We start from the raw sequence: 12,169 nt of genomic DNA, 5'->3' as shown, positions 1-12,169 counted from the left end.
CGTCCCTGTCTAAGAAACCCTAGCCTAGTCCGAGGGCCCATGGACAGACTCTGTTCTGTCCAGAAGCTGAGAGCATACAGCTCCGCCTGCCGGGACCGTGCAGAGCCGCTGCGGAGACACCAGGGCGGCGAGGGTCAGCGGTGACAGGGAGGACCGAGGACGTCTCACAAGGCGGGCAGGCGTGCTTACTGCCTTCATCAAACACTGGAAACTCCCAGGCCTTCAGCTGCACCGGAGCGCCAAGCACGATGAAGGACATTGGGGAGGTAAAATGCCGGTCACAGCCTGGGACCTCAGTGAGGCCACCACCTAAAACACCTAAAATAAAGGTGACAGCCAGGGCAAGAGCCCAGGCCTTGGCTGCCAACCTACTCAAGTTCCCACTGGCTCCTTCCTGGGCCGGATCAAAGATGAAAGGCCGGAATACTACCCTCAGTGATACACGGTTTCCTTCTTTGTATCACTGGACTGTATCAGGACACCGAGTGAGAAACACCATAAACACTGCGAGAGGAGCTGCAACCACTCCTTCAGTGATACACGGTTTCATTCTTTGTATCACTGGACTGTATCAGGACACCGAGTGAGAAACACCATAAACACTGCGAGAGGAGCTGCAACCACTCCACGCCCTAAAAGGACTGTTAAAGGACACAGCATGGGCACAAGGGTTTCGGAGCCCCAGGCAGGCACAGCTCCCTATTCTGAACCCCAGGACAAAGCCAGGGCAGGTTGGCACGGGAGGCCACAGCACAGGGATCTGGGGGGGCCAAAATGCTCCCAGGAGAGTTTAGGTCAAGATCTTCACGACACTTTGAAACGAAACCTATCCCCACACTCATTTCCAGCCGGCTGCTCTTCTAGGGAGAGTTTGTGGGCACAGCATGGTCCTCGCTGTTCAAAAGGCTGCGAGGTCACGCAGGCTGAGCCCAGCCGGTTCCACGGTGTCCCGGGGAAGTGGCTCTGCAGCCGCTCGGGACGAGGAGCTCCCATCACAGGGCGGGCTCTCTGGGGAACTCAACTGTTAATTCGCCACTCCATCTCCAACGTGAAGGTAAGTTCAGCCCTGTTTTATTCCGCTAAAAGGAAGTGGTACTGTCAACAGGAAACTCAGGACACAGGCAGGTCTCCTGGCTATCAGGAAGGGTGGCGTGGGGGGGGGAGGGACACAGAATCGGGAAGACCCAGGTTCCGGACCTGAACATGGACCGAACCAGCTTCGCCGGTTTCCTTCTCCCTGGGGATGATAAATTCTAATGGTGGTTGTTTGGGAAGACTATAAATAAAATAATCTGTGCAGTTAGCACTGGCCTAAAACTTCCAGAGTGTTCAAGAAACCGGACAAGAATTATTAGTTCATGCCTTTGAAGTCATAGGTGCTGACCCACATCAGCCAGCCAGAGGCGCTCCAGAGAAGGCCTCAGCGGCTGCCAGCTCAGTGACCTGACCCCGAGTCTCAGCTGACCTGACAGTTTGGCCTTTCCATCTCCTCCGTGTGGTGAGAGAGAGAACTTATTCTCCGGGGATCAATGCACTGAAGCAGGCCTGCAGCTCTGTGCCCCTTCCCAGCTCTATGGGCCCCCCAGCCCTGTACCCCCCCAGCTCTATGCCCCCCCAGCCCTGTCCCCCCTGGCTCTATGGGCCCCCCAGCTCTATGGGCCCCCCTGCCCTGTCCCCCCTGGCTCTATGGGCCCCCAGCCCTGTCCCCCCCAGCTCTATGGGCCCCCCCAGCCCTGTCCCCTCCAGCCCTGTGCCCCCCAGCTCTATGGGCCCCCCCTGCCCTGTTTCCCCTGGCTCTATGGGCCCCCCAGCTCTATGGGCCCCCCTGCCCTGTCCCCCCTGGCTCTATGGGCCCCCAGCTCTATGGGCCCCCCTGCCCTGTCCCCCCTGGCTCTATGGGCCCCCCCTGCCCTGTCCCCCTTGGCTCTATGGGCCCCCAGCTCTATGGGCCCCCCTGCCCTGTCCCCCCTGGCTCTATGGGCCCCTCCTGTCCGGTCCCCCCCAGCTCTATGGGCCCCCCAGCTCTATGGGCCCCCCAGCCCTGTCCCCCCTGGCTCTATGGGCCCCCCAGCCCTGTCCCCCCTGGCTCTATGGGCCCCCCAGCTCTATGCCCCCCCTGCCCTGTCCCCCATGGCTCTATAGGCCCCCCAGCCCTGTCCCCCTTGGCTCTATGGGCCCCCAAGCCCTGTCCCCCCCAGCTCTATGCCCCCCCTGCCCTGTCCCCCCTGGCTCTATGGGCCCCCCCAGCTCTATGCCCCCCCTGCCCTGCCCCCCTGGCTCTATAGGCCCCCCAGCCCTGTCCCCCCTGGCTCTATAGGCCCCCCAGCCCTGTCTCCCCTGGATCTATTAGGCCCCCCTGCCCTGTCCCCCCTGGCTCTATGGGCCCCCAGCTCTATGGGCCCCCCTGCCCTGTCCCCCCTGGCTCTATGGGCCCCTCCTGTCCGGTCCCCCCCAGCTCTATGGGCCCCCCAGCTCTATGGGCCCCCCAGCCCTGTCCCCCCTGGCTCTATGGGCCCCCCAGCCCTGTCCCCCCTGGCTCTATGGGCCCCCCAGCTCTATGCCCCCCCTGCCCTGTCCCCCATGGCTCTATAGGCCCCCCAGCCCTGTCCCCCTTGGCTCTATGGGCCCCCAAGCCCTGTCCCCCCCAGCTCTATGCCCCCCCTGCCCTGTCCCCCCTGGCTCTATGGGCCCCCCAGCTCTATGCCCCCCCTGCCCTGCCCCCCTGGCTCTATAGGCCCCCCAGCCCTGTCCCCCCTGGCTCTATAGGCCCCCCAGCCCTGTCCCCCCTGGCTCTATAGGCCCCCCAGCCCTGTCTCCCCTGGATCTATTAGGCCCCCCAGCCCTGTCCCCCCTGGCTCTACGGGCCCCCCAGCCCTGTCCCCCCTGGCTCTATGGGCCCCCCAGCTCTATGCTCCCCCTGCCCTGTCCCCCCTGGCTCTATAGACCCCCCAGCCCTGTCTCCCCTGGCTCTATGGGCCCCCCAGCTCTATGGGCCCCCCAGCTCTGCAAGGCCCCGGCTCTGCAGGCACGCTCTCCCTCAGAGCCTGGTCACAGTCTGCACTCCTCTACTTGTGTGTGTATCTACTGAGAGCCTGCTTACCCCCCAGGCCTGAAGCGTGGGCAGCGCCGGACCGAGTCTGTGTGGTCACCCACGCCTGATGCTAGGGTTGCGGACCCGACGCGCGCCCCGCGCCTGGACTCCAGGAGGGCCTGTGGAGTGAAGGCCGCCCTGAGCCAGCAGGCTTCCCAGAGGCCCCTCCACCTTTGACCCCGTGGTCTGACTCCGGACAGGTTACATGACCCTTCCTTTGCCCGGCTCCTCAACCCACGTTCCTGTGCACAAGGTAGGGAAATCCTGTCCTGAATTCCTTAACAGACAGAAACCTTTCCCAAAACCACTAACTCCAAGTACATTATTTATCAGTTTTAATGTCTGCACCGGGTTCCCGTCTCAGTTCCTGTCAAAATTCCCACGTAAGCCAAATCATTCCCAGGAATAGCTACACCCCATCAATTCCACAGAGAAATACACTCAGTCAAGAACAAAAGGCTTGTTCTATTTCAGAAGAATTGCAGATCACCTCTTTTTTATTATTATAAAACCCCACCAGCCTGACCTGTGGTGTTGCAGTGGATAGAGCGTTGACCTGGAACACTGAGGTCGCTGGTTCGAAGCCCCAGGCTTGCCCGGTCAAGGCACATACAAGAAGCAACTATGAGCTGCTTCCTGCTCCTCCCTCCACCCCCTGCCTTTCTCTCTCTCCTCTCTCTAAAATCAATAAATAAAATCTTTAAAAAGAAAAATCCCACCAGCACTCATTATCTCACTGTCTGCTCATCTGGCAAGCAAACATCCCGATGAGTCAACAACTAACGCGAAGTGTGGCGTTGGAGACAACAGAAGGCGGGGTAACAACCTTCTCCACGCAGCAGCAGAGCTCAGCGCTGGCCCTCCCGCGTGCCTCTGCTGCCCCCTGGCGCTCAATGTGAAGACCAAACAAACAGCAGGAGAGCTTTTCCAAACAGAGATTTCCACATATTTTAAGTAAAAACATTTTATTTTATAAACTATGTATATTTATATACTCACCTGTGAAAACAGTTTCAGAGCAAGCCCAGATTTTCAACGTTCATCTGCAAAGTCACTCCAGACCTTACAGGCGAGCGAGCCTTAAGACTCCAGTCTTCTCTCAAACCCTCCCATACCCCGACCCCCGACCAGCCTGCCTACGAGTCCACAGCTTCAGGGCTAAATGAAACGTCCCTTTTAAAAGCACAAAGCCCACCACCTCAGTGAGTTTCCCATATATCTGATGCTTCCACTATGAAGTGGGGGGGGGGGGGCTTTCGCTTTTCCTGCCCTTCTGTACTGGAAACGTCCAGGTAAACAAAGGACACATTTGCACCTGCAGCACCTCCCTACCAGGCTCTAACCCAGGAAACCAGCTGTGAGGAGGCCAGTGAAACACTGTGCAGAGGAGAACTGAGGCACAGAGGCTGAGGAACCTGCCCCCAGGGGCGGAGTCAGACTCGAACTCCCACCATCTATATCCAGGGCACACAGGCTTAACCATTACACTGAAATAGTTCTCTTTTTACAGGTTATGATGATAAACATATTAAACATCAAAATCCATACAACAGAGATACACGTCAGCCCTAAGATGCTGACGACTGCTACTTTCTATTTATTTTATTTCTATTTAAAAAAATTAAAGCCCTGGCTGGGTGGCTCAGTGCATTGGGTGTCATCTCCGTGCGCCAAGGTCACAGGCCGCATCCCCGGTCAGGGCACATATGAGAAGCAACCAATGAGTGAACCACCGAGTGGAATAACAAATTGATGCTTCTCTCTCTCTCTCTCTCTCCACCTTCTTTTTTTTTTTTCCAACTTTTTAAAAAGTATTTTTAATGTATTCATTTTAGAGAGGAGAGAAGAGAAGAGGGGGGAGGAGCAGGAAGCATCAACTCCCATATGTGCCTTGACCGGGCAAGTCCAGGGTTTTGAACTGGCAACCTCAGCGTTCTGGGTCAACACTTTATCCCATTGTGCCACCCTGGGTCAGGCTCTCCACCTTCTTTTTCTCTCTCTCTCTCTCTCTCTCAAATCAATGGGGGAAAACATTTAGTACAGCAGGAAACAGTCAATATGGCAGAATGTTAAGGTGTTAAATCTGAATGGTAGAGGCATGACTCTTCTTATTCACACATTTTCATATGTTTCAAATATAAAATAATTTTAAAGTCTGTCTCCTCCACCCCCCCTCACCTGAGCCCCCAGACCCACAGATCCAAGTCTCCCCATTTCATCCACAACTGAGGTCATCATCCTTCCTCCACAACCCCCTCTGCACTGCCCGCTCTCAAAGCACGCGTGGCCATCGTCCACCTGACGGCTCCAGACAGAACGCGCACGCTGTCCACTTGCCCTCCCGCCTGCAGTCACTGATCCTTTCCTCTTCCCGCCAGAACGTGTCTTCACTCCGTCCGCATTCCACTCGCCCGTGGTCCCGCCACCCAGAAAGGAGCCATCACGCTGCTCCCCTGCACCCCTCCTGGACCCCCAGACTGGCCTCCCCACCTCCCTCTCACCCCACTCAACACGAGTGGGGACCATCGCACTCCCAGGCACAAATCCTTCACCTGGCTGGGAAAGGCCAGCCCTCTCTCCAGCCCCTATGTCACTCTGCTCCGTTCCTTCCAGGTAGCAGGTGTCAGACACTCGCCCTGCTGGGCTGCCTGCTGCCAGGGCCCGTCCCCGCAGCTCTGCTCCTGGCTAAGGGTTTTGTTTGGTTAACAACACACCCCGGTGCGAGGTAAGCGGCATCTGTGGAATGCTCCTGCGCACAGGGAGCTCTGTGGAGACGTCCACAAACCTCAAGTTCATAAATGTAGCAACCCAGACAGGCTGACAAATGGCAACTGCTTCACAAGTGACTGACAGAAGGGGAGAGACACAAAGACTGTTCAAGACCCCAAAGCCATTTCTTAAAGCAAAATTTAAAAATTTGGGAGGATAGCAAAGTCCTGGATTTTGAAAGTAAAATACGATAATGTAAAGAAGCAGCATAAAGAACCACACTCGTGAGGACGAGCAGTTCTGGCCCCAGGGTGTCCCCCCCCCACTCCACACTGAATCCTAGCACAGTGTGGACGGGCCACTGGCGGACCAGGTCCAGGACGGCACTCGCTCGGCCACTGCTGGGGCATACGGCACACTCACCTGTCGGAGGTTAATGTAGACGGCATTCTGGAGAAACTCGGAAGCCTCCATACTGCGCTTCTGAATGGCCAGGACACGCACGGCTTTGACACACGCTTCCAGCTCAATCACGCCAGCATTCTTGTACTGCGGGGGAGAGCGCGGCTCTCGTCAGGAAGGAGGAGAGAGGACGGCTGTCCCACCACGGGCACTGAGGGCCCTGCGGCAGCACCAAGCACAAATCCCACCCAAGGGGGCAGGCTCTGTGCTTCGGGAAGTCCATCCCTTCAGGGGACAAGCAAGGCTGGTGGGACAGAGGGAACCTACAGACTCCCAGATTCATGTTTGCAACCTTCACTGATACAACCCCACAGCTGGATGTGTTACCAAGTTTCAAAACACCAATGGCTACTTTGCTACTCATTTCCATTCCTCATCTCTAAAGACTTTCCCAATCTCTCATACCCACAACTTTAAGGCAGCGGTGGTCGGCCCTGGCCAGCTGGCTCAGCAGTAGAGTGTCAGCCCAGTGTGTGTGGAAATCCTGGGTTCGATTCCCGGTCAGGGCACACAGGAGAAGCACTCATCTGCTTCTCCACCCTTCCCCCTCTCCTTTCTCTCTATCTCTCTCTTCCCCTCCCGCAGCCAAGGCTCCATGGGAGCAGAGTTGTCCCGGGCGCTGAGGATGGCTCCATGGCCTCCACCTCAGGCACTAGAATGGCTCCAGCTGCAACAGAGCAATGGCCCAGATGGGCAGAGCATGGCCCCCTGGTGGGCGTGCCGGGTGGATCCCAGCTAGGTGCCTGCGGGAGTCTGTCTGACTGCCTCCCCACTTCTCACTTCAGAAAAATACCAATAAATAAATAAATAAAATAAGGCAGCTCTGGTTAATTCATGTTACTTTGTTGCAAAAAATTCTAGCTCTCGGCAACATTGTCTCTACCCTCTACTCAAACGTTTCCCGTCTTTCCGATTTGCTCTCTGGTGGTTACTTGATCCTGCTTCTCAGTCAGATCCTGGGGTTGAAGGACAGATGAAGACGAATGAAACAGAAAAGGCACTGTGACCTTCATTCCAGCGCTCAATAAAAATCATTCACGAAGCCAGGCAAGAGTCCACTTGAGACACTTTGCCAGCACACTCAGGACCAAGGGGGGTGCCTCTCCCTCAGCAAGCGGGAGGCAGCCTGGTGTGCGTGTGTGCGTCCGTGTGTGTACACGTCAAATCTAATCAAATCTGAGAAGTGGCGTAAATAATTCTTTTCTATCCCTGTCCCCTCCCAGGGACGGGCCAGCCTCCAAGCAGTTCTAACCTATGTCCTGGGTGGCGTGGGACAATCTCGGGCTCTGGTGGAGGAGGCTAACAGGAAAGAAAAGGAGCAAAGAGGTAAAAGAAGCGAAAGGACACAAACGCCTCTAGAAGAAGGCACGACTCCTACAGGGACCAGTGTCTCCTAGAACGCAGGAAGGAGGAAGACAGACAAGAACCAGGTCTGCACGAGCAGTGCTAATGAGGCCGTCACTGCAGTTGGCCACACAGGTATCGTATAATTCACCCTGGCTAGAAAAGCTCTCCTACTCCCCGTGTTGAGAGATAAGGGGACTGGAGCTCAGGCAGTGAGGTTGTATAATTCAGTGGGATGCAAACTCAGTTCTGTCAGACTCCAGAGTCTGCTCTTCCCGCTGCCAGGCCTGGAGAAGGGTCCCCGGCCCCCTGCTGTGCCCGTGGCAGGCAGGCCTTTCCCATGGACACGGCCTCTCAAACCCTCAGTGGCACAATGCTCCCGGCAGTCACCAATGTCCGCTCAGACTCCACCGGCAAAGTGGCCTCTCCCTGCCGTCACCGCAGGGCTTGGCCGCAAGGCAGGCCAGTGTGGTTCCCGAGCACGTTCAGAGCCGTCCTGGTCTCCCAGGGCTCTCGGGGACAGCAGTCCACAGGCAGCTGCTGTGCTGCTGGAGGGACCCACACCAGCCACCGCACCTCTCCGCATCTGTCTCCCAGCCACAGACTTAGCTATGAGCACTTGATAATCTTGGAAACAGATTTTTAAACATAGAGAGGGCTCTAAAAGGTTCTCAAGACTTGTAATATTTAATTGGCAAGTTATAAGATGAATATTAAGGGGTCAACCTGCCTTCCTACATGTCACCCATAAGCAGTTAAAAAATAAAATGGCAAATATCCCATTCACAACCTGCAAAATAACAAAAACATATACAATATCTGGGGATAAACTTAAAACAAAGCTCATATAGCCTGACTGGTGAACAGTGAACAGCGTCGACCTGGGATGTTGAGGTCCCAGGTTTGAAACCCCGAGGTCGCTGGCTTGAGTGCGGGTTCACCAGCTTGAGTGCAGGGTCGCTGGCTTGAAGCCCAAGGTCACTGGCTCAACTGGTGCTCCCCAGTCAAGGCACATATGAGAATGCAGTCAATGAACAACTAAAGGGCTGCAACTAGAAGTTGATGTTTCTCATCTCCCTCCCTTTCCATCTGTCTCTCTCCTCCTTCTCTCTCTCTCTCTCTCTCTCTCTCTCTCTCTCTCTGGCATGCACGCATGCTCACACTAAAGAAAAAACATTCTCCATCAATATCAACTAACATTCAAAATATACAAAAAGCTATCACAAAGCAACAAGCAAAGCACCCTGTGTGCAAAGAACATGAACGGCTAGTTCAGAAAAGAAACACCAAAGGCGAACAAGTGAGCGATGGCCACTGCCTCACCAGTGATCACAGACAAGCTAGCAATGGTCACTGCCTCACCAGTGATCACAGACAAGCTAGCAATGGTCACTGCCTCACCAGTGATCACAGACAAGCTAGCAATGGTCACTGCCTCACCAGTGATCACAGACAAGCTAGCAATGGTCACTGCCTCACCAGTGATCACAGACAAGCTAGCAATGGTCACTGCCTCACCAGTGATCACAGACAAGCTAGCAATGGTCACTGCCTCACCAGTGATCACAGACAAGCTAGCAATGGTCACTGCCTCACCAGTGATCACAGACAAGCTAGCAATGGTCACTGCCTCACCAGTGATCACAGACAAGCTAGCAATGGCCACTGCCTCACCAGTGATCACAGACAAGCTAGCAATGGCCACTGCCTCACCAGTGATCACAGACAAGCTAGCAATGGTCACTGCCTCACCAGTGATCACAGACAAGCTAAAACAATTGAAAGGCACTTCTGCCCATCATAGGAGCAAATATTTTCAAAGGATAGACTAGCTCATGTTTGTCTGTGGGAGAACAAACTATTAACACTTTTCCAGAGGAAAAAAATATGGCACTGTAAACACAGATTCAAAAAACTGTCTGTGTATGCTCCCTGGGCAGGCCAGGCTAGGAATCGTTCTCTTAAGAAGAATTAGCCCAGAAAGATTTTTTATCAGGACATTCATCACTGGATACAAAATAACACTCAGTAATAGGGGATCGGTTAAGTAAATAATTCTGCATCTTTTCATTCCCTGTTTGAACAGAATCTGGAGAGCAACCTGAGATCAATACAAACGCCGTCTCCAGGGATCAAGTTCCCAGAAGTCTCAGCTACAGCGAGAGCACAAGTCTCCACACCAGAACGTCCCGCCTGGAAACCCTGAGAGCAGAGCAGAGAGAACACCCCGTGTCCGTCACCAGGATGAGGATCCGGGAGTCACGGCCGCCGTGAGTCCTGCAGGGACGGCCCCCCACCTGTCCGAGGTGCTGTGTGCCCCGTGTCTAGCTCGCAGCAGTCTCTCACAGAAGGTGTCAACGAACACACAGGTGACTTTTCCACACTCTCTGACACGGCCTCGAGCAGGCCCGGAGCGGGGGTCTCCGTGCTTTGCTGCCAAGGGGTTAAAGCCAGCTGCAGAGTGACATGTATGGTGTGGTCACACTGGTTTCCACAGGACACAGATGCGCATATAGTTCGTGTACATGTACTTCGTATGTACGTACTGCATATACAGATTTCACAGGCATACAGGTCATGGGAGTTATACACGAATTGTCAACAGCTGCGTCGCTGGGAAGATGGGAGGGGCAGGCGGGGGCTTCCTTTTCTCCCTGCCTGCGCTCCTCCGCGTAACCAGAGCTGTCTCAGCATGGTCAGCGGTCAGCGTATCTGGAATATAAGCTTGTGCGGGTCCCGCGGGAAAGCATGGTGGCATCCGCAACACGGGACGCCGCACGGGGCTCTCAACGTCCTGCCGCGGCTCGGCCACCGGGACCCACTCTCTCACCCCTGGCAGTTCACGCCGCTGAAATTCACTCTTCTCCTTGGGAGAACGGGAGGGAGAGACCATGGGCTCAGAATGAAAGGGGGCGCGCCCTCATCCCATCCAAACAGCCCACCCATGACCGGGCTCACCCCCACGGAGGGCAGGAAGGGACCAGGCGGGGAGGGAAGAGAGAACCGACTCGCTCTGGACGCATCTTCTGTCCACCGTGAGAAAGTCCCGAACCGTGCCACAGGACGCCGCACGGCTGCACACAGTGAACCACTACAGAAGGCTCGCCATCTTTTATGCTATAGAATCTATAGTATGGCTGATACGCCTTGACAAAAAAAGACCAGAAAATAGAGATGAAAGTGGTAACAATGATTATCTCTGAGTGGTGGGGCCACGAGAGCCTCTTTTATCCCCTTTTTCCAAACAACCAGGATACATTATTTTTAATCAGGAAAAAAAGAACTTTGAGGTTAACAGTACAGTAGCAGTATGCTCTCGGGAGTAACGCCTGAATATTCAGAGAAAGGAATAACTACAGACATGTCAGCCCCGCGCCTGCGAGACAGGAAGTCCCGGCCCCGCGAGAGCGCGGTGCGCCACCCACCTTGCTGTAGTAGGAGATGGCCTCCTTGTACTTGTCAATGATGTCCTCGGGGCTGAGGCAGTTCTTGGCACGCCCGATCTCGGCGCTGGTATCAGCATTGATGCCGTTGGTGGTGAGGGCACCTGCAGGCCGAGGGGAAGGAGAAAACTGGGCTCTTGCTTTTGCAGCCTGGTCTCCTTGTTAGTTTCAGAGAGGGGCACAAAGAAGAGAATACTCAGCCAGCCCCCTGAAGTCGCCTGAAAAGTCTGCATAGCCCACACGCTCCCTAGAACCCTAGAACCGTCACCCGTCAAAGCCTGTACTGTATGCTAATTAACTCACAGCAAGTTCTCCTCCCTGTTGGCATTTCTATTCAAGGACGGGAAAGGCACTGGACAGAAGTCACGTCTACCACCAGAGCTCAGCTGCCCTGAGGACAACACAGCCAGCGCGCATTATGGCCCAGCCCTGGTCTCTCTATGCCAGCAGGAGACCCTGTCCTCAACGGAGCTGTACCGTATGGAAGCATTTTCCAAACTACACAGCACTAAAAAAAGGAAAAAAGAAAAATAAAATAGTGACTTATAAACACCACTCTCTGTCTGTGGCTGTCACGGGCTATGTCTGGCCATTCCCTGTCAATAAGCAAGACCACCTAGTTCTTTAGTCCTCAAACTCACACAGAGTCGAGTCTAGGAGAAACCTGCTCACAGAACGCACCCAACTGCACATGGAACTCTAACGGGAAAAACGGAGTAAGACATCATCCTTTGAGCTCATAGAGCACTCAAAGAAATATTCTCCTGAGCCTCAGAGCAGAAAAAGCTGGACTTCTCCTCGGCCACCTGTTCATCTCACGGGCAAGCATCTCCCGCAAATCCTGTCTTCCTCATGGCCACGGGGGGCGTGGGTGCACGCAAGCGCCTCTCCCACCCGCCGTCTCCTCCCGGCCCCACTGTCCCTCCTGCTTGGTTGGTATTCTGTAAGCTGTCTCAAATGCTTTTTGGAACAAGACAGAAGAATGAGTAGACAGATAAATAGGTAGATGGATAGGTGACAGATAGGCAGACAGACAAGGAGACTCTAAGAGGAGGGAACAAAAGAAATGTCCTGTGCCAAACCTTCTTCCAGTCGGGGAAGAAGGTGCCACAGCGGAGAA

At 54.9% G+C, this 12,169-nt stretch overlaps 1 protein-coding gene across 4 annotated transcripts in view; it reads right to left on the bottom strand.

Moving 5' to 3' along the window:
• The window catches only part of TRAPPC9 (trafficking protein particle complex subunit 9), a 355,177-nt gene that overhangs the window by 305,733 nt on the left and 37,275 nt on the right, over positions 1-12,169 (bottom strand). For all 4 annotated transcript variants that reach the window (XM_066265607.1, XM_066265609.1, XM_066265608.1 and 1 more), the window contains 2 exons: positions 11,032-11,153; positions 6,224-6,349 (listed from right to left, as the gene is read on the bottom strand). In XM_066265607.1, the coding sequence (XP_066121704.1) occupies positions 6,224-6,349; positions 11,032-11,153 (248 nt within the window). The remainder of the gene's footprint in view (positions 1-6,223; positions 6,350-11,031; positions 11,154-12,169) is intronic.

The sequence above is a fragment of the Saccopteryx bilineata genome, chromosome 3 (genome assembly GCF_036850765.1).
Source record: "Saccopteryx bilineata isolate mSacBil1 chromosome 3, mSacBil1_pri_phased_curated, whole genome shotgun sequence".
NCBI classification, from domain to species: Eukaryota; Metazoa; Chordata; class Mammalia; order Chiroptera; family Emballonuridae; genus Saccopteryx; species Saccopteryx bilineata.
Note: the sequence above shows the minus strand (reverse complement) of the source record. Positions and strands in the feature narration are given on the sequence as shown.